At 35.0% G+C, this 22,171-nt stretch overlaps 2 protein-coding genes across 4 annotated transcripts; both read right to left on the bottom strand.

The window, feature by feature from the left end:
- Positions 1-1,207: 1,207 nt before the first annotated feature.
- GLY3 (glyoxalase II 3) lies at positions 1,208-5,342 on the bottom strand. 2 transcript variants are annotated; one of them, XM_088497376.1, is made up of 9 exons: positions 4,744-5,342; positions 4,367-4,495; positions 4,182-4,289; positions 3,173-3,307; positions 2,939-2,980; positions 2,743-2,802; positions 2,617-2,670; positions 1,811-1,835; positions 1,208-1,593 (listed from the first exon to the last, which is right to left on the bottom strand). In XM_088497376.1, exons 1-9 carry the CDS (start codon positions 4,996-4,998, stop codon positions 1,514-1,516), a joined length of 888 nt encoding a protein of 295 aa, XP_088353502.1. In that variant the 5' UTR covers positions 4,999-5,342; the 3' UTR covers positions 1,208-1,513. The 2 variants fall into 2 exon arrangements, 1 of the variants encoding a protein (XP_088353502.1); XR_015896766.1 differs by lacking the exons at positions 1,208-1,593; positions 1,811-1,835 and adding an exon at positions 2,236-2,338 and having other exon boundaries at positions 2,458-2,670; positions 4,744-5,273.
- Positions 5,343-12,940: 7,598 nt separating this feature from the next.
- LOC107613377 (uncharacterized) lies at positions 12,941-19,643 on the bottom strand. 2 transcript variants are annotated; one of them, XR_001614018.3, is made up of 3 exons: positions 19,159-19,643; positions 14,209-16,654; positions 12,941-13,199 (listed from the first exon to the last, which is right to left on the bottom strand). XR_001614018.3 is itself a non-coding variant. In XM_016315345.3 (2 exons), exon 2 carries the CDS (start codon positions 16,323-16,325, stop codon positions 14,946-14,948), a length of 1,380 nt encoding a protein of 459 aa, XP_016170831.1. In that variant the 5' UTR covers positions 16,326-16,654; positions 19,159-19,643; the 3' UTR covers positions 13,619-14,945. The 2 variants fall into 2 exon arrangements, 1 of the variants encoding a protein (XP_016170831.1); XM_016315345.3 differs by lacking the exon at positions 12,941-13,199 and having other exon boundaries at positions 13,619-16,654.
- Between the last annotated feature and the right edge of the window lie 2,528 nt (positions 19,644-22,171).

The following is a 22,171-nucleotide window of genomic DNA, read 5'->3' on the forward strand; positions in this document are numbered from 1 at the left end:
CTGTTTGCTCTAAAATCGCAATTCCACGTGCTTGCAAGTTGCAGTTCTCGGTGTCATTTCACGAATTCATGATTACCTACAAATTGCTGTCTTATTTAAATTTATATAGCCCCGAGTGGCACATCATGATAACGACCCTTTTATCCTTCTTTGGATATGATATGATTAGGTAGGCAGCAAACACAGGATAGAAATTTCGATCAGCAAACATGTGCGTAAATTTTATCCCATTATAAAGTTCTTAAGTTTATTTGTCTCAATATGTAAAATTTAGCTCTACATCATATGCAATGGATAGACAAATCCTTAGTGTAAGAAATATTAGATGCATTATAATATTAACTGGAATTTGTAGGTAAATATATGGGTTAATTGTCAAAATGATTATAAAAAATTATGTGTACATTAATTTTTTTAAAAATACATTCTTTAAATTAATCTATGTAAAATACAATAGTAAATCAAATTTGTCATTCCATTAATTAAAAGATGACTATCACAAAATAATTTATATCATATGTCATTGTTAGCTAATAGAAATTTTCAGAAACCAATTTAAAACTTAAATTGACATGGTGTGATTTTTTAAGGATTATTTTTACTATTAATTCATAAAAACATTTTATATAAATATCTGATTATATGTTATTATATTTAACAAACGAAATTCTCACCTAGAGGCGTTGGAGAAGAATAGATATATGTCATCTTGACTTTGGAAATGGAGTATACTTTCAAGCTTCAAATAACTATCATAGTCATTGATATTTATATTTTCTATTTATATTATATAAAAATTTAAGTTATATGCATTATATTAGACATATAAGATATCTCTCCTTTTCTGTTTTGTTTTGTTTTGTTTTTGAAAAACAGGTAAATATAAAAGACATCTCTACTTTTGGAGAGTCAGATAGCACCTTGTTCTCAAAGTTGTTCATTCGATAGTGAATATTTAACAAAGCGTCCATTAAAAATTTATAATGTTGTTTCTATCTAGGTTTGTCCTAAGATCAGATAAACCCTGAATTTCCAAATAAATTATATGTTTCTTCACCCTAATCCAATTGGTTAGTTACTTAATTATGAAAATTCAGTACCAACAACCAAAAGAAAAAGAAAAAAGAAAAAAGCGAAGAGCTCTGTAGCTTAGTCTTCAACGTGTAACGTGCCTTAACATAGAAGATAATCAAATAGAAGAGAACAATAAGCATAATCACTGAAGTATATATTTATATTAGATTGAGTCCCACAATCATTATTTTACTATTAGTTTACATTCTTCATTTTCTGTTCAACTCAAATTCCAATTAACACTTCTTTTTCGTGGTAAATTACATTACTAACTGGTTGCTGGAGTGTGTTATTTGTACTCATTCTTGCTTCTTGCTCACACAGACACCCTCTACTATTGGATGAGACATAATATGGGACTCATTTGACATAATCATTTACTTAGCTTGATAAACGAGTCAAAATGAGTACACAAAAATATTTCTTACTTAAAAGAAGTTCACACCTTGGATTGAACTCCACAAACCAAATTAGCTGGGACAGCAACATCGATCATTTTTGGATATGAAAGGTTAAGATCTGTTGCACACAATCAAATATAACCATGTAAAAGTTAACTTTGATGTTTTATTTATAATAAGTAGAACCTTATAGTTTGAGGTGACCTAATTTTCAATTATATTTCTATCGTTTAAAAAATTTTTAATCATATGCTTATTTTGAAAAAGAATTAATCAAGACCTACTACAGCAATTTATTATTATGATAAGACTTTAAGAGTTTAGTTAGCACTTACTTGCCATGATGTTCTTGAAAGTTTCCTGGAAAAGAGGCATAAACAATGTCAATAGTAAGAAGTACTACATATCTTGGGGCTAACCAGCAGTATTATTATAAATGAAATTTCCAAGTTGATAACCTTTTTAGTTAGATATAAATCAAAATTCTGTCATCACAATATGAAAATTATATTTTTCTTGATCCTAGATCAAAACAAAAGGATTTGCTCATGTTTCATGATCAACAAAACAGCATCTCGTAGTAGATAGTTCAATGAATGGTAAGCAAACACGATAATATAAGACCATTACTCTCTTATCTACTAATCAGAGAAGAAGCAATTTAATGTTCTTTATATTATATTTGAAAAAATGTGAACTATATATTTTATAAACAACTTGTTCATGAATATAGACCATGTTTCAAAGAATCCTCGATTACATTTTCAAGAGCTCAGCTTCCCGGACAAAAGTTATTTATCACAGAATATTAGCTTTGCTGTAAATTGGATGTCAGTCAAAGCATTCAAATAGTAGATCCGACCCTCTAAAATGAGGAGGTTGGTAAAGTTAGAAAGTGAAGTTCCAATTACCCTTGAATCAGGGTATTGGGACTCACTGACCCGCACATGATTTAAATTTATAATCCAATGGTGATTCTTACTTTCCATATTCCATGCTTCGAGGATCTCTCTTTTGCTCAAATCACAATCACATGTAAATCTCTTATTAGAGTCTCTAAAAGAGTGTCTTCACACATTTCACAACTATATGTTCGGTTAGTGGATTGAGATTATAAAATATGAACATTTTCAAGCATTACCTCATCCTTTGTTAGCCGTGGATTGTACTGCATCTCCTCTCCAACAGTGCTTACCTGAAATCAGTAACTTGTAAGCAACTCTCTAATAATAGGTTTGGCAAGCAAAAACCTAAAAACTTTCCATACACTGAATCCTTTGTAGTCATGAGCTGGGTAGATAAATGTATCCTTGGGCAGTGTAAAAATCTGTTCCCAAAAAATATGCGAGTGAGTCATAATTATACCGAACTTTTGGAACAAGAAATATATTATCTCTCTTAGTTCTTGGTCTACTTGTCTGAGTTTATGCTTAACATAATGCATAATCATCTTAAAGTCATGCCTGTGAATATACTGATTTGTAAAGCTGCTCCGAACTCCCACCCTGCATAACAATTACAGAATCAGATACAATTGACTACATATAGTTCATTGCTTCAAGATAATATGGTAAGAATCACCAGCCCTGTATCAGTCTATAGGAAAATGCAAACTTATCCATTGTTCTTCGTTCATATAACTCTGAAGGCCTTTGAGAAGCAGAAACAAAAGGAAATGGAAATACAGTATTATATACCTGAAAGTCAGTCCTTCCACATCCACGTATTAATAGGGCATCTCCAGTGAATGCCATCCTAGGTTGAGGTTGATCAGAAGCATCTCCTGTAACATAGGTAACGCAACCCAAGGTATGACCAGGAGTAGCTCGAACCTACAGAGAGCAATGCCATAAAATGTATTACAGAGTAGCTCATACAATAAATCATAAGACAAGTACGATATCAACACCCTTGCAAAAGAAGAAAAATAAATCCACTTGACCAAAAAAATGAAAAGGAAAAGAATAGGCGACAGTCAACAAAAGAAAAGTGAGTTATGGCTTGACCTCTTTTTTTATCCCAAGTGTACAAGGAGGCAAAACTAGTAAGAGAATTCTTCATTTCATCCTTGATAAAAATAACATTGAGTCATTATGGATTGGCCTCCTTTGTTTCTCAACAAAGTTTTCAGCCTTAAATGCCATCTTTTCAAAGCGATCATAATTTAGTATATATGATTAAGCTGCAACTCATGTCTTTTAAAAAAAAGACCTGCAACTAATGTCTAATGACATATCTATCATTTATCTATACGCCTAACTAGTTCTTAAGTAGCCGTATTTTAACTGATGTTGTTTTAATAACTAGAGGCCGCATCTAATTCTATTTAACACTTCCAAATATTTTATGGATCCAATTTTCAAATTTATCAAAGACTACAAAAGCAATCTCAAACCTAATGAAATGTAATGTATTATTGATAATTCGTGTCATTAGGAAACCCGAGACACAAAACTCAATTTATAGCACTCTAAATACTGGGCATTGCAGAACAAAATAGCTGCAACATCAAACTAGCCCTGCAGCTGCAGCCTTACCCATAGTTACTGAAATCCTGGTCCAGGAACAAGTATGCAGCTCATTGCATCACATAACTTGCTACTTTTTATGATTAATTATAATTAAAAGTATTCCCTTAGAGATAATCCAGCAGAGAGTATGCAATACAAAGGTAGAAAAAGAGAATCAAGGTCACTATGGACTCACCTCCAAAAAAAGATCACCAAAATGGACTTTATCACCTGGTTCCACAAAAAGATCAGCCGTTGCACCACTTGCTTTCGAAATAATAGATTTTACACCCGGAACTTTGCTCTATTCAAAATAAGTACACAACAAAACACATATAAAACAAATTAAATGAACATAACAATAATTCAACAGCTGCCCACCTTGATAAGGCCAGTCCCAGTGACATGATCAGCATGTACATGAGTGTTCATGGCATACACAAGCTTCAATCCCAGCTCTTGAATAAGGGATAAGTCTCTATCCACTGTTCTATCTACAGGGTCTATCAACTAAATTTGTTTTAAAAAAAAAAAAGAATTCATCATTGATCAATTCAACATAACAGAATAAACCATTATGCAATCCCTCAAACACTTGGCACGCATATCGAAAGAGACCCCACTTTCAAAATCAAATTTTTATTCAGAATAAGGAGACCCCACTTTTTTCTTGAAAAGCTTGACCTTCATAGAATCTCTCAGACAATTCCAGCAGTAAAAAAAAGAAAGAAAAAGAAAACAAAAAGTTGGAAACTTACAAGCGCTGGTTTATCGGGGTGTGATGCATCAGCAAGAAGGTACGTGTATGTAGACGATTCCTTCTCGAAAAGCTGGCGAAACAAGAGCTTTGAGGAGGAAGAGGAAGAAGAAGAAGAGAAAGAAGTCATTTGTGATCGAAGTGCGAAGGTAGTTCTTTTGGGAATTGATGTTGAAAGAGAAAGAGAGGTAAGAGGAAAGGTTGAAGCTTTGGATGCAAATAGAGAAACTCTAACGATATGATGAAAACGAAGCATCTTTGGGTAACTTAAATAGTTGGCAAGTGTTGACGAATGACGAGGAGAGAGAGAGAGGAAACAATGGAGAATGAATATGATGATATTGTTGTTGGATGATGATAAATTGATAATGCTAAAGTAGTTGTTGGCGTTGTGAATGATAAAAATAAAATTAATAATTTAATAATAAGAAAATAATAAAGGAATTATTGGGGACGATGGATTCTAATTTCGATCAAATTGGGCATAGGAAAGGTCGCAAATGGGAGTGTAAGGAATTGGCGAAGGACGACGAAGGTTTGTCACTATTTAGTATTGCTTTTGTATTTTGTTTCTGGGTGGCAGATACAGTGGACCACTCCGTCTGTGCAAGCAATTTATGGTACTCTTTTTTTTTTTTGTTGCTCAATCCTTCAACCCCACAGGTCAAGAACTAATCTGTCGCAAATCGGAGTTCCAATTAGGGGTCTGCCGCTGCCAATGGGTTGCTGCATGCACAAGGCGGGATTTGAACCCCCGACACTTGCTTAAGCGGACGAGTGAGCTGACCACTTGACCAACCCAAATTGGTTATTTATGGTACTCTTTTAGGAACTCCTAGAATTAAAAAAAATAATGTTGTATTTATGAAATTTATTAATGCTGACAAAAGTATCTACTAAAAAAAAATTAATGTTATACCTATCAACGAGGAGTGTTAGAGAGCAAATTTTGTGATTTGTAACCATTAATTAGCTATTATTTGTGTTTTTAATGGTGTGAGATTTCATCCAATGGTGTGAAATTACTCATTTTTCTTTTACTAGTTTAAATACTGGTCAAATTTTAATAAAAATGTTAGACCCCTAAACTTTCTCCCCTCAACCATGGATTTCAAACGACAAAGGTATCTAAACTCTAATTTTGTATGACTTTTTAATAAAATTTTCAAATTATCCCACCATTTATCTTCAAATTCACTTCTATTTCCTCTCTCTTTTCTCATATTCCAAATTTTCATAACAATTATCATCCAAATATTCCTATCACCTCTGGAATTCTACCTTCTATTGTTTCTCCTGTTTCTGTAATCTACGCTTTCTACCATTATCGTTTTGTGAGAGTGACGAAAATTCTATGCTTAAACCTATCTTCTCTTTTAAACGTAAAATTCTATGTGGTAGAGTGTCACAACATATTTAAATTTTTGGTTTGCGTAATCTCGCGTTTATGCTCATTTGCAATTTTCGAGGAAGGTTTTCATAAAAATCGAGTTCCGTTAACCCGATTACAAGCTTGATATTATTAATAACAGTGTTAATGTAACTTCAAGTTGGTAACACTCAATGTTTCGGTATGAGCATGTCATACTGAAAATTAGGTTGTTACAGGAAGCAGTTTGAAAAAGAAGCTGTCTGGCAGCTCGCGCAAACGACATTTCCTCACATGAACAAAAATTTCGCATGCGCGAGCTTTTCTCACGTATGCGAGGTTGGATCACATGTCTTGATTATTGAAGCATGTGTATTTATGATTTGGGCTTCCCAAGACTCCCAACAGTTGCGAGATGATATTTTGAAGCCAAATTTTGGAGAAGGAAACTACACTACAATACATATATTTATTTTTTTTCTTTTTTTTTTAGGGTTTGGACCTTGAATTCTAAAGAGCTTTTCTATCTAGAATTTAATTTTTTTTATGAATTTATCTCTTATTTTTAGGTTTTAGTTTGTTTAATTATAGTTCTTTGTTTATAATTTCTTATTTTGCTACTCTAGTTTCTTAAAATTTATTGTTACTTCCTTTAGTTTGCTATTTTAGTCTATGAATCCTAGTTGAATTCTCAATTTTCTTTAATAAATTTGATATTTTATACTTTATTTTTACTTACTTGAGTTGTTATTAATTTCTTGCATTGGGTAGTTATAATTTTTACTATTCTTGCAATTTATGAAGTTTTATTTATATGCACACTAAGTGTTTGATGAAATGTCTCACTTAGTTATAGAGTAGATTTTACATTCTTAGCTTGAGTTAAGAAATTGGATGACAATGAGTCATTAATACCCAAGTTGATTGATAATTTAAAAATATTAATTAACTTTGTTTCCACTAACGCTAATCTTTTACTAATTCAATTAGTAAGTTAGTTAGAACTTGTGGATTAGGGTTTGTAAGAACCGCAACTAATCAATCGGTTAATTAAGTGATCATATTGCTCAAATTAGATTACGAAAAGTTAGAGTGAGAAATTGAGGATTTAAATGTGATTTTTGGACTCAGTGGGTTTTTCTGAGTTAGAAAATGTATTTTCTGCGAAAAACCGTAAAAAACCGCAAACCCGCAGTTGAATCGATTGAACCGGTTCAAGTCTACCCGGTACCGCACGAGAAAAAGTGAAAACCGTCAAAAACCTTAGAAAAATATTAGAAATGGAAAACCGGACGTTAATTTTAAAAGTTTGGCCCAAAGTTGAGCTAAACGGGCTAAAAACCTAACGGGTTAGACCGGGTCTAAGTTGGACACAAGCCCAACATATATAAATCCTCATTAATGAATCCAAACAGCCATAACACACTCAAACACACTTTCATGCTGAAAAGAAAAGAGGGAGAGGAGAAGAGATAGAACACTATTCACTTCAATCTTCTCAAGCTCATATCTTGAGCTGCAGAGCTCCGATCGCCGCATCGTTTGCGGCTACGCGTTCCTTGTGAAGAGCTCTACAAAACTCATATAAGAAACTAGTAAGGAAAGCTCAAAATTCTCTCAGTTCTTCTCAAAATTTTGGGTATTTAGGGCTTTTGATTAAGTAAGTATTTGTGATTTTGGATGTTTAAGTTCACTCTAATCCTTACTTAGCGTTGGATTTTGGCTATCAAAACTGTTGAAAAAGGTAAGAGGTATTAAACTCTTGTGAATTTTTATTTATGATAAACCCTAGGTTGATTTGTGATGATTTATATGTATATAGTTTGATTAATGTGAGTTTGGGAGCTATTGGAACTTGTTGGAGCTTATTGGTGATTGTTGGTGGCTTGGATTGTGTTGGAAAGCTTAGCTTGTGCTCAATTTTAGATTTTGGTACATATAGGGAATCGACCAAGGTATGGTTTCGGTTTCCTCTATGTAATATATAATATTTATGGACACTTAGGCTAGTGACCTATAGGATAGGGTTGGAAATTTATATGTTGTTGATGATTGTTTGGGTTGATGATGTATAATGAATTGATGCTGTTGTGATGATTGAATGATGAAGTTGAGATATGATGGATTTGGATGAATGAATATTGTTGATTATTAATATGAATCATGGTTGAGTTGATGATGAAAATTGATAGTAATATAATGTTGATTGGTGAATATGTGATATATGTGATATTGAGGTTGAGAATAATATGTGAAAGAAAATGTGGAAAGAATAGTGCAAAGTGTTATAAAGTGTACGTTTTGATGAGAAATGGAGTTTTGGAATGGTTCTATTTTGGCATCGGTTGGTTTGAGTTGTGAGAATAAGTAATTTGGTAAATTGTGAACTTGGTAAAGGTTGGTTTTTGGTGAATTTTATTCGATCATAACTTTTGCCTCAATTTTCAAAATTGATTGAAATTTCTTGAAATTAAAGCTTATTGAAAACCCTTCAATTTGATATAAAGTTTGTAAATTTTGGGTTTTTATAGAGGAAGTTATGATCATTCAAAGTTAGTGTTAAAAATATGAAATTCTGCAAAATTGCTGAATTTTGTGATTTCTGGTATGTGCGCACGCACCGCCTTGTGCGCATGCACAATGCTGCAAAAATTTTAACCTGTGCGCACGCACAGACCTGTGCGTACGCACACGCAAAGGCAGGCAGTCTGTTCACAGCGTTAGCACAGCTTGTACGCGTACATACCCAAGGAGGAATTGCAACCTATGCGTACGCACAGCCCTGTGCGCACGCACATGTTGGGAAGGGTAGTCTGTTGGAGGCGCTGGCACAGGTTGTTCGAGCGAACAGACATTGAAAATTTTGACACCTGTGCGTACGCACACCTCTATGCGTACGCACACTTTTGAAAACTCTTCTGGGCGTGCGCGCGCACACCCCTATGCGGTCGCACACGCCCTGTTTCTCAAATTTTACTTTGTTTTCAACTATTCTACCTTCCCAATAAGGTTGAAAGCTTCTCTAACACCATTTTAGGACTCTTGGGCTTAGTTTTAGACATTTAAAACATTGGGAAAGAATTTAAGGGTTTTAAATGATATTATTTGGAAAACTTAGAAAACGGAGGCCTAGGTTTCTGGCGTATTGAGGATGGTTTGATGTTATGTGATGAATGGTTGATGTATGAGATGAGAATTGAGGAATTGTTGAGTTCGGAATAAAAATGTGAATTGACAGTGGTTGAGATGAGTCGAGGACTCGAATGTGTGATGAGGAATCACTAATGTATTGAAAATGTTTTCTGAAAAACCACTGCACTATTATTTTATATTGAGATTATGAGACGCTATGCGCCCGGCAGGGACGGCGGTTGGATCCCACCTGTCGAGGTAGCGGTGGCGGCGTAAGGGCAGTGGTTCGTCCCGCTTGCGTTGAGATGTGAGATCTGTGGCAAGAGTATCCCGCTCGCATCCCTTCGGATCAATAGAGCGTGCAGACGCAAAATCCTGGACAGTGATCCGAGCACTATATCTCGGGGATTCCCATATGAGGATTCCGAAGGGCAACGTCTCCATGGAGATGTGTCGGGTTGGTAGTTAAACCGACAATGTGATATCACAGCCAGTAGGACAAGCATTCATCATGTGCATTTTCTATCTATTTGTTTGCTTTGCCGACTTGCAATTGTATGCCTAATTGAATAACATGTCTATTTGCTTACTTGAACTACTTGTATTATATGCTCCTACCTGTGTTTTACTCGCCTTTTATATTATTTGTGCTTTCTACTGGGATTGAGGAGGTTCGGAAAGCGGTAGCGATGGGATCGCATGGAAAATAGGTTGGTGAAGGCTGCGGGACAGCGGTGTTTGGTTAGAGTAGAAATCCCCTAAGAGAGATTACCCGGTTTATTTATGTTAAGGTTTATATAGTTATGCTTTATTGTTTTAGTATGCTTAAGCTAAATCTTGTGATGGATATGAAGTCTAGGATTGCCTTTGGTGTCCTTGGGTCTTATATCCTACATCATTGGGCACTGTTACCATACTGAGAACCTCCGGTTCTCATACCATATTTCTGTTGTGTTTTTCAGATGCAGGTCGCAACCCACCTTGGTGAGTTGCCGGGATGGTGACAGAAGCGGAGGATCCGGATACCTTTTAAGTCTTTTGATTTATTTTGCTATACATCTCTCACTTTTGTATTTTGTTTTGCCTAGAGGCATGTATTGAGAGAACAAAACCTGTATAAGCCATTTTAAACTTCAGTTTCCTTTTTGTCTGTATATTTGGCTAGCCGGCTTAAACTACGCGAGCCGTGGCTAGTTTCTTATGATATTACACTATTATACTATTATCTTTGTTTATATCACATCTGTTTCTTGTGCTTTAAGTTAGACACTTCGTTAGCACGTTTTGCTCTTTTAAATCCTGTCTTTGAGCTATAATCTTCATCGGACTTCTAGATTATATTAATCTTTTCTATATATTATATGTATGAGCTTAGAACTGTCGTAATCTCTGATTAACCTTTGCTTTACGACGCGAGGTAAAGCTTAGGCTAATTAGAGTGTTACAAGGTTAATTAAACCTAATTGATTCTTCTCAATTTGTAGGAGTTGATGAATTGGATTTGCTCTTTGTAATTATCATGTTGTTGTTAGTGTCAAGGATAGTGATCCTAGACCCTTAACCCTTGCTAAGATCTTTTAAAACTTGAATTTACTTTCTTCTCCTCTAGTTAATTGCCTTGATTCTATTTTAGTTTAAGTTCCTTGTCATTTAATTCTTAATTGTGTTTTTACCTTCTTGCTATTTATATTTTCATTAATTGCGAACAAACTCTCGATCTTTCATAACCAATAATAATGCACTCGATTATGATTTTAAAGGAGAATAACTCGGGATTAAACTCTCGGTTATTATTTTGAACTTTGTGACACTTTTTACTAAACTTTGAGAATGTTAAATTCTAATTTAGACTTACACTGAATCTTGAGTTTTAAACTTGCTAGTACTTAGCACTCGTCACTCACTAATTCTCTCTTTGCAACGTCATTTTTCTAGTGTAGGTGTGTCTAATTGTGTACTCTTTTATTTTGAAAAGTGAGGCAATAAGGATGAATTCAAATACAAAAGAAAAAAGATGAAGAGTTAAATGAAGGACATTTTGAAAATTTCACAATTTCGTGCCTTTAAAGCCACATTACACACAAATAAATGACATAAGAACCAGGAGTATATTTAAAAATAATAAAAAATATTAAAGATAAAATTAATACAAATTAAATATTAAAGATAATTTTTAAATTTTTGACAAATATTTGTGATAAAAAAATATATTTTATCTAAAAACATATTTGATTTAATTATTTACCTTTTTAAAAATATAGAAATATAACTATTTAATTAAAAAAATGCCACTACCATCAGTTAATAAATAATTAAACTATCAATATCAGCATAGGTTTAGAAGAAAGACTGAGACTGAAAGATTGAGATTGAAAGATAAAGATTAAGAGACTAAGAAACTGAATTAAATTTTTATATTATATTTGGTGTAAAATGTACTTAACTGAGTATTATATTTAATTTAAAATAAATATGAAAATTGATGAATAGATTGTAATTGAAAACTTAAATAGAGATATTTTAAAAAAAAATATTATTAAAATTTCAATCTTTGTCTCTAAAATTTCAATCCTCTATATCTATACTTTCTAGACATACTAAAAGGATTGAAATATTAAAATTAGAGATTGAAATTTTAGTTTTGACCTCTAATCATTAAACACAATATTGAGTCACAATTTCCTAATTTCAATCTCAGTTAACCAAATGCTACCATAGAGACTAGATAGTGAATTCAAAGCTGAAAGTTGTATTATGAAAAGAAATCTACTTATAATTGTAAGCCCACTAATTTGATTAGTATAATAGTTAAATGAAAAATTCTCCAGTGCGGATGATGAAAATAAGCATGTGATGTTGACGCTGCGTGTTAACTTGGGACTGTGACGTGTGTATATTGGCATGTGGCACATCAAAGAAATTTATCCAAATCTCAGAATAAAAAAAAAATTATTCAGGTCAAAAAATTTATCTAAATCTCAAAATCATAAAAATACAAGAATAATAGGTAGGGGTTGTAAAGGAACCTAAATCCGCCAGGCCGACTCGCGTAACCCGCCAAAAAAGACAGATCGGTCTGAAAAATTGGGACCGTCAAAGAGCAAAAGTCTACCTAACTCGCACCACTTAAATTGTGGGTTTTCACTGGGCGGGGCAGGCTTTCCCGCCGGGCTTAATTTTTTTGCCAAAATCCAACTTCCCCCAACCCAACTTATAAGAGTATGAAGATAAAAATTGAGTATTTTAGATTATGTTTATGTTGTTTTTGAGACAATATTTATAATTATGTTTTGAATTATGTTTATTTTGCTTTGGAGTGAATATTTATAATTATGTTTTAGATGAAAATTGTTTATAATTATATTTATTAGATATTTATAATTACAAAGACTTTAATTTTTGTAAATATAAAAAATATAATTTTTTATGCCTTTAAAAATTATAAATTTATTAATATGATTATAAAATTATATATATTATTTAATAGTTAATAGTTTAAAAAAAAAAGGAGCTTTGGCGGGCTTAGCCCGCCAGCCCACAATTAGACGGGACAGGATGAGATTCTAAGACCGCCTCACTAGGCAAGGCGAGACGGGCCAGCCCGCCAAAAGACGGACTTCTGCCAAGGTGGGGCGGAGGCGGGCTTCCCCACTTGCCACGCCTTAACAGGGTTTGAACTAAATAACACATGACAACGGACTAAACTAATTCATCCTATTGAGTTATTAACCAAGAGCTAATGAGATCAGGCCAACTTCAGTCTCAAAAGTTTAACCTATTAATAACCTACAATAAACTTTTTGGATCAACGCATATGGACATTGGTAAAAGATCTAATTTGTCTGGTTCTTTAAAAAATTATTCAAAGTCAAACTCAAGTAGTTATTGTTGCCACTGATGATATGATTTTTGCATATACCCGATCATCCTCTCTTCTCGAATTCTTGTTTCAATGCCTACCATCAAGAAAGAAGTTTTGATCAGGCAATGATTATCTCAACCAAATTCACTAATAAGAAGACTTAAAAAATCCTCCTCAAAGACAAGTTCATTATAATTAACTAGACATGTTATTAGAGAAGGAAAATTCACAGCAAAACAAGAGAACGAATACTACTCTCCAACAACAGGACTTCACAATAATTTTGACCAAATAGACTCTTCAATATTCTAAATGAAAACTACAAAATTGTGTTATGCAGATTGCTTAAAACTTATTGTTACAAAGTGCGTCTATTTTGCTTATCCAAATTTGAAAAATCAGGAGAAAAACAATAGCGTAAATTAAAACTCATATATTACATCAGTTAGGCTAATCTCAAGAAGAATATGAACATAGATTCAAATTTCATAATAAGTAAGAACATTTAAGGTATTGTTCCAAAAGTCAGTTATTCTTATTCATTAAGAAAGGAAAACAATAATAGTAATTTGAAAATATTAATTAATTGCATCATGTAATCTGAAGTGCTAGAATTTATAAATAACTAAAGCCAAAATAGCTTTAAAACGGAGACTATGCTCGGCCCATGGATCGAGATCGACAGAGGTACTACTACTACTACCAAGTTCGATCCCCCACTCCGCCCGCGTGCTCTCACTGCCAGGGGAAGATGTATGTCTTCGGGTGGGATCGAGGGTAGTTCATTTTATTGTCTCTGTTCTTGTTCTTAGCTTGGACAAGTGTTGCTGGTTTTGTAATCATGTGCGGGGTTGTTTAAAGAATATATGAAGTTTTGTCTCTAATGGGTAAATACTAAATACAAAAATAAATTGGGATAATTCTGTAAATATTTAAGGCAGCTCCATCAAATGTAACTCTCATAAAAATATGCATCAAATACTTTTTTCTCGTAAGTATATCACATGGATATATATGATTCTTGTAATCTTTTCATTATTGACACTAGTTCCACAAACATTGGTGATAAATGAGGGAGGAAAAGAAAAAGAATAACTACTGACCTCTACTAAGTAGTTAAGTTTATAAAGTTGGTCCATCTCCTCTGGCTCTTTCTTATGCATCATTTCTGACTTCCCTGAACTTCAAAACATGTATTCGATCAACCTGAATCCCTGGCATTCCAAATGCTGGTCCGTTCTTCCATTCCTGAGGAATTGAAATTGCCGTGAGATGTAACATCCAAATTCCAAAGAGCCCATAAATTGTTTTCCATAACAAAAACAATTTCCAATTTCCATGAAGCTTCCATGTTAAGGCATTTTTAGAACTGTCCATTATTACAAGTTCTAGCTCCTGCAAACACCAATGTCACATGAGCAGAATCTGCCTATTTCAGCCACTCCAGTAGTCCAGTGTCCATGAGAACACCTTCACTGATGCAAGTAGGCCCATCAATCAAATTACGCTAGTTAAGAAAACAAGAACATCTGCCTTGGGCCACATTGTCCTCTGCAGCACCTTGTGGCCTTTCCAAAGTGCTCACTCCTCATGTTGCATGCTGGGGCACCCTTACTGAGGACAGCCTGTCCTAAGACGTCCAAATGTCTCCCTCCCATGATTCTGAAATTGCCTTTGCTAAGCTGAAGGCCACCAATCTGACTAAATTTTGTTCTGCATTATAATGAGTTCATGCATCTTTACAATTAAATCATAAGCGTGTCTGCACTCCACAGATAGACTTTAAACCCATTTTCAACTGAAAATGAAGCTGATCCAACATGGGGGACAAAAACCTGCATTAAGATGCTCTTGGATTGGCTCGTATCTTCCTAATTAAGTAGTTCTCCAAACCAATACCAGCATCCACTATTCTAGTATGACCTGTTATTTCAATCTTGAGAACTTGCTCCAAAACATCTCTGCTCCTCACACCATCGTCCACTTCACATAATAAAGGTATTATAATCGCCCAGGTATCTATATGAGGAGCTTCCCCATGCTCAAGCGATTTGGTCAGAACTCCACAAGCTTCCTCAATCTTACCAACATTGCAGAAACCCTTTACTAGGCCATGAATAACAGCAAAATGCGGAGAAAAACCTTTAGACAGCATCTCCTTCATGTAGTTATTTGCCTCATCAAGCATTCCTTTGTCACATAACCCACCAACCAAAGTTCGATATGACACAACATTAGGCAAGCACCCATTGTTCTGCATATCAGCAATAACTTTACAGGCATCATGGGCGCGCCTTTCCCTGCAGAACCCCGATATAACAGTATTATAATGAACTATGTCAGGATTGCACCCTTTGATCTTCATCCTACAAAGAAGCTTGTAAGCTTCTCTAAGCTTCTTCTTCCTACACAAACTGTTCAACAAAGTGGTGTAAGTCAAAGAGTCAGGAACAAACCCTTTGTTCAACATATCCTCCAACAAATCCACAGCTCCATTCACTTGACTCTTCCTACACATCGCCTGCATCAGAATCCGGTAAGACTCAATATCAGGAACAATATCTCTCTTAAACATTTTGTTGAACAGGTGGTAAGCAATGCTAATATCTCCATTCAAACAAAAAGCCCGCATGAGAATATTGTAGGACTGAGTATTGGGTGACACACCGTGCCTATGAGCATCCCTGAAGAGATCGAATGCAGGTCGAACAAAGTTGCGGTGGGATACAAGAATCTCAAGAATGCGGTTGAGGTGTTTGGGCAAAGGCTTGAAACCGTATTGAAGCATAGTGTAGAAGGTTTTGAGAACCTTATCGGGTAAATCAGCTTCGCCATAGACTCTGATCAAGTAGGAGAACAGGGTAGGAGTGATTGGGTAGGATTCGGATTTGAGGCGACGAACAAGGTCATCGACAAGGGAGAATTGCCTGGTGCGGCCCAATTTGAGGATAAGAATGAGGTAGGTAGAGTAAGAATGGCTAAAGTTGGGATGGCGAGAGGCGCATTCGAAGATTTCTTTGGCGAGAAGAGGGTCCGATTGGGAAGCTATGAGCTTCTGGACTCTAGATGGAGACCCAATCAGGGAATTGGAGCGAGAAGAATAGAAAGATTGTTGGTTTAGGTTTTGTGAGAAATTGAAGGAGATGATGTGATGGGAAGACAGGGGGATTAGGGTTTCGGTGGAGCGGAGAAATGATCTGAGCAGACTCGGTGAGGTCATGGTGGTGGCTCAAGAAGGTGAGCAGGCGAGGGCAAATCAATGCTAATTGTGGGTGTCGTATATTAGTGCTTAGTGTCCTTTGTTTCTATTGAGGAGATATGGACACTGTGGGTGTTCGCAGCGCGGTTTGGTTTGGTTTGGTTTTTAGGGGGAAAAAACATCCGATCCAATTGTAAAAAAATTTATTGGTCTGGTTTGGTTTGATTTTTTTGAGGCCAACCAAACTGAATTGAAATTGATTGATTTGATTCGATTTTTCGATGTTTCACCATGACCTTCATCAACTCCACCTTCTGTTTCACCAATGCTGTCACTTTACTATTATCAAACTGCAGAAATATCACAAAAAAATAAAATAAGAATAGAGAACACTAAACGAAAATTAGAACTGCACAAATTAAAATTAGAACACTAAAATTAAAACAACATAATTTGAAACCTCAAATCACAAATTAAAATTAAATAATTGAAAAACAGCAACCAAAAAAGTTAAGTTAAATGAGAGAACGTTGATAGTGTTTCTTCGACCCTGTTTAATAGAAGACTTTAACATTCAACAAAACATGATTTGCTTTGATTAGTGTCACTAACAAATAACAACGTACTAACACAATCACAATTAGAAACATAATTATCAAAACCAAACCAACAATCGATCCCGTTAGAGTACTTGGTTAATGGATTACTGATTCTACCGTTAGATAACTGGTTAAGCCGGTCATAATTAAATAATTATATATGATTTTTTTTTCTCATAATAAGTTATTTTTATTTTATTGCTTTTAACATTGAATACCACTGAACTACTTTAGATGTCTACCTTATCAACAAAGTATATAAACTAAAGAGTGCATATAAATGTTAACAAGATTTTTAAATCAATATTTTAGAGCCAGACAAAAAATACAAGAGATCTGCTTCCACATCCCCATCTTTGGCACAAAACGCTGCTTCATCATCTGCCTTACAGCCCAATCGACCTCCCCAATGACACCCCTCTCACACATACCCTTCACAAGAACTTTATAAGACACGAAACTAGGGCCAAACCCCATCAACACCATTCTCTCCATGATCTCTTTGGCTTCCTCAAATCTCTCATTATCAAGCAACCCATACGCCACTTCTTGATAAGACCCTCCATTGGGATCACATCCTTTTTCCATCATCAATCTCTCCAACACCTTTGCCTCGTCGACCCTCCCTTGCTTCCTCAACCCCGAAATCAGCACATTAAAAACCACGATGTCAGCACCAACCCCACAATTTTCCATTCTCTCCAACAACCCAAAAGCACCATCCAAATCCCCTTTTTCGCACAATCCATGCATCAAAGTAGCAAAAGTCCTCACATTGGGCTCACACCCTAGTTGGGAAAATTCATCAAATACCTTGAAGCCATCCTCCAATTCGCCACAACCACACAACCCCTTGATCAAGAATCAAAATTAGACGTTCATATATAATTCTTTTTAGGTTTTGTTAGATGGTAATTAACTTTTCTTTAATCAAGAATCAAAGAACCCAGTCAATAAAACAAAACAGAAGAAATGTTAAAAGAAGAAAAAAATAAAAGCAAAACAGGAAACCGATTTTTATTCCAGCAAGTAATACTTACCTTTTTTTTTTCTCCACTCTTAAAATTTAACATTCACTATATGATGGAAAAATCCAATTTCTTAACGAAATCATTTTACTCCATAAAAAAATCATCATTTAGGGTGAAAATGCAAACATCTTTTTATAATATGACTTTTACGCAAGGTTCTAAAAACCAAACTGATCATCATACTGCTCGAGCTACTGATTCATCAGTTTAGAGGTTTAATCGGTTCAACCGTAGTTCAACTGAAATGACTAAATTATAATAAAATAACATATCAAATTATATATAAATATATAAATATAAATATATTCTGATATAAATCTTAAATATATACAAATTAAAAGTATAATTCCAATTAAAATCTACTAATCACATTTAAATACAACACATGAGTCAAATATAAAAAAACAAATATCAAAGGTCAAAATTTATATACGTATAAAAGTTATAATATTATATGAAATTTAATATAGGCACAAGAAACAAAAAAATCATTGAATTAACCAAATCAATAATAAATATTCGTTCAACTCCTTATCTAGTTAATTGAGTTAATTCAATTCATCTATTTCTTCATTAAAAACAAAGATGACAAATTTATTTCTTCTCAAACAAAAGATTGATCATAATGAACAAATAGAAACTCCAAACAACTTTTAACAAAATTTTCAGCCTAATTTTAATAAAGATTAACAAGATTTTCAGCTGATCACAATTTTAACAAAATTTCAGCACAATTTTAACAATGATTAAAAATCTTTTTCCAAAAATTAACAAAAAAAATCCCAGCAGTGAACTAATAATTCAATGATTCAATCAACGGCAAAAATACAGATTATAGAGTACAGAACAGCACTGGAGCATAGCTAATCATTCAATGATTCAAGTTATGGAAGGAAAAGCTCTACGATGGTTCAATCATCGCTAACAACCAGATATGCTTTCAATCTTGCCAGAATCAAGCAACAATTCAGCAATCATCAACCACAATTTCAGATCTAAAATCAGTAACAACAGAAATTATATGATTGCAAATTAGTAATTACAATGAAGCAGCAACACAAATTCGGCAACAGAACCAACTGCAACAACTAAAAAACTTCATGCCAACAATAACTTCAGAATCACAACAACAATAAGTTCAGAATCCAATTTTAGAACACAAACTCAGCTCAGAATCTTAAAAATTAACTAGAAAGTAAAGATGAAACTGAAGAAGTGGCTTACCGGTGAGACGCCGAGGGAGGAACAGCGGTGACAGAGTGAGCTCGGAGGAACACGGCGCTGACACTGACCTCGTCGAGATAGAGAGAGAGCTTGAAGAGAGAGACGCCGGGAACAGAGCTCGTTACGGCGAGGAGACGACGGCCGAGCTCCACCGCGAGGAGAAGAGGGTGAGTGTTCGGAGACGGCACCCTCTATCAGTCACAATTCCGGCGGCGACGGCGATCTCTGGCCGAGGAGAGGAGTTCGGCGATGGTAGGAGCTGCTGCCTGCTGCTTGGTGGCTCTCTGATGAGTGTTGATGATGAGTTGATGAATCGCGGGACTGGGGTGGCCTTTTAGGGTTAACTGGTTCAGAGAGGGTAAGTGAGTGAGTGGAGGCTAGGGTTGCCGTTTGAGTCTTTGGAGTTTGGAGGCTAGGGTTGCTTTTTGATTCAGGAAGGGGGCTGGAAGGAGGAGTGACGTCAGTGAGGTCGTGAAGATGCTGCAGTTTTGTTAAGAGTTTCTTTGAAGTGTGAAACAAAACGGCGCGGTTTGGAGAAATTTTTGAAAACCGAACGAGTTTCGGTTTGATTTGACTGACCGGTTTTTATCAAGTTCAAGTTGAATTTTATATTTGCTTAAAAAAATTTTATTTTTCTGTAAGGTTCTAAAAACCGAATCGGTCATTGAATCGTTTTAGTTATTGGTTTATTGGTTTATAAGTTTAATCGGTTTGACCATAGTTGAACCGAAAAAAATTGTTTTATAATAAAATAATAAATAAAATATAAATAAATACATGAAAATATAATTATAGTCTAATGTAAACTTTAAAACAAAGGTGCTTTATTATTAACTTCCATCTATTTGACTCAAATTATCTCCTTTTTTTACTAACTTTGAACAGGATTCATGTTTCTTGAGTCACAAGGTGCCTTTAGAGTATATTAATTTACTAAGAATGGTGTTTGCAGCTACAATGCATAGGTTTCTTTTACCTTTCCACCCTCTTTTGAACCAGTGCCATTTGGTACGTTTGGTGTCATCACTGCAAAAGCTTGAGAAGGATATTAGAGTTGAAGTGGAAGCCAAAAACTATGTTAAAATCCCTGACCTTCTCATTCCCTTAGAGTCCTGCCATAGTTCAAACAATAATCCTTTTTCTTTCTTTTCTTCATTTTCCCAGAACATGCAAATGCAAGTCATTGATAAAATGTTGCAATCTTTTATACCTCTTAGACCTCGCTCTAAGCCTAAGATAGCCCTTTCTTTCTTGCTAACTTATACCCTCCAAAGTTCTCATCCACTCCCAATTGCACTTGCTATCCTACAACGGACTCTGCATTCTGGCTGCTTTCCAGTTCCTCAGACACATGTTCTCCTCACTTCTGCTTGGTTGGATCACCGGTGTCTCTCTCATTCTGTAGCTAATGTTTTGCTTGAGATGCAATCAATTAGATATCATCCTGACTATCGTTAGATGCGGGAGGAAGAGAAGGTTCATTCGAAGCAGAATTATTTTCAGCATTATCATTCCTAGGTAGTTCTTGGTTGATACTTTCATCCATACCTAAACATTACTAGCAATCCAATCCAATAATCTCAACTCTCAAGTTCACAACAAACAACAAAATCCAGTTCAGTAAACAAAGCAAAATCAGTTCAGTAATCAGTAAACAACAATTATTAACCAAAATTCACAGTTCAGTTTTAGCAGGATCAGTTGAATCAGTTCACAGTTTCACACTACACAGTTCAAAGAAAAATAAAATAGGGAGACAGAGTTCACAGTTTTAGAGTTCATCATGTCACATTGCAGTGACTTCAGTTCACACTTCACAGAGCTTCACAAAATCAAACAACTACTCAATCAAACTCATCAGGGAGACAGAGACATGCTAAACTGAAAAAAGAAATTAAAAAAATTACCTGAAACTCTGGAAGCTCGAAGGCACCTTCAAGGCTTCAACATAATATGTAATAGGAAGAGTCGGAGACAGCAACGCCAAGTGACCAAGCAGTGGTGGAGCACCTTCAAAGGAACAACGGCTGTTGCGCGATGGAGGTGGCTGTTCGAAGGAACGACTGCTGCGCGACAGAGGTGGCTTGGCGAAGGAACGACGGCTGCTACGCGATTAGGTGGCTGATACACCACTATTTCGTGGTATATTTTATGCTTGATTGAGTGAATTTTATCCACTAAACTCACACTTATTCATATAATTCGCATGTTTTACATTTTCCTTCCTAATTTTGTGCTATGATTGAAAACATGTTTCTTTGGCCTTAAATTTGCTATGTTTAATCCCCTCTTATTACCATTCGATGCCGTGATATGTGTGTTAAGTGTTTTCAGAGTTTATAGGGCAGGAATGACTTAGAGGATGGAAAGGAAACATGTAAAAGATGCAAAAGTGGAAGGAATACAAGAAACTGAAGGAATTGCTAAGCTGTCCAGCCTGACCTCTTCGTACTTAACTGACCATAACTTGAGCTACAGAGATCCAAATGAGAAGGTTCTAGTTGCATTGGAAAACTAACATCCGGGGCTTCGAAAATGATATATAATTTGCCATAGTTTCTCTGAAGATAAGCGACACGCACGCGTGCATCTGCGAAATTTCAGCGTATCAGAATTCGCCCCCAACGATTTCTGGGCTGTTTTTGACCCAGTTCTCGGCCCATAAAATATAGATTAGAGGCTGCAGAGTAGAGGAATGGGGGGACACTTCTCATTATACACAATTTAGGTTTTAGATGTAGTTTCTAGAGAGAGAGGCTCTCTCCTCTCTCTTAGGTTTTAGGATTTTAGGATTAGCTTTTCTTAATTTCAAGCTAAGTTTCTATCATAGTTTAATTAGTTTCTCTTCTACTCTTATTTGCTCTAGTCCTTTAGTTTACTTATTCCTCTTGTTGATTACTTTATGTTGCCAATTTAGTTTATGAATCCTTCATGTTAGATTGAATTTCTTATTTAATGCAATTTGAGGTATTTCAGATTTATGATTGTTTTCTTCAATTTATGTTATTGATGC

The sequence above is a fragment of the Arachis ipaensis genome, chromosome B8 (genome assembly GCF_059453495.1).
Source record: "Arachis ipaensis isolate K30076 ecotype BB chromosome B8, ASM5945349v1, whole genome shotgun sequence".
Taxonomy (NCBI): Eukaryota; Viridiplantae; Streptophyta; class Magnoliopsida; order Fabales; family Fabaceae; genus Arachis; species Arachis ipaensis.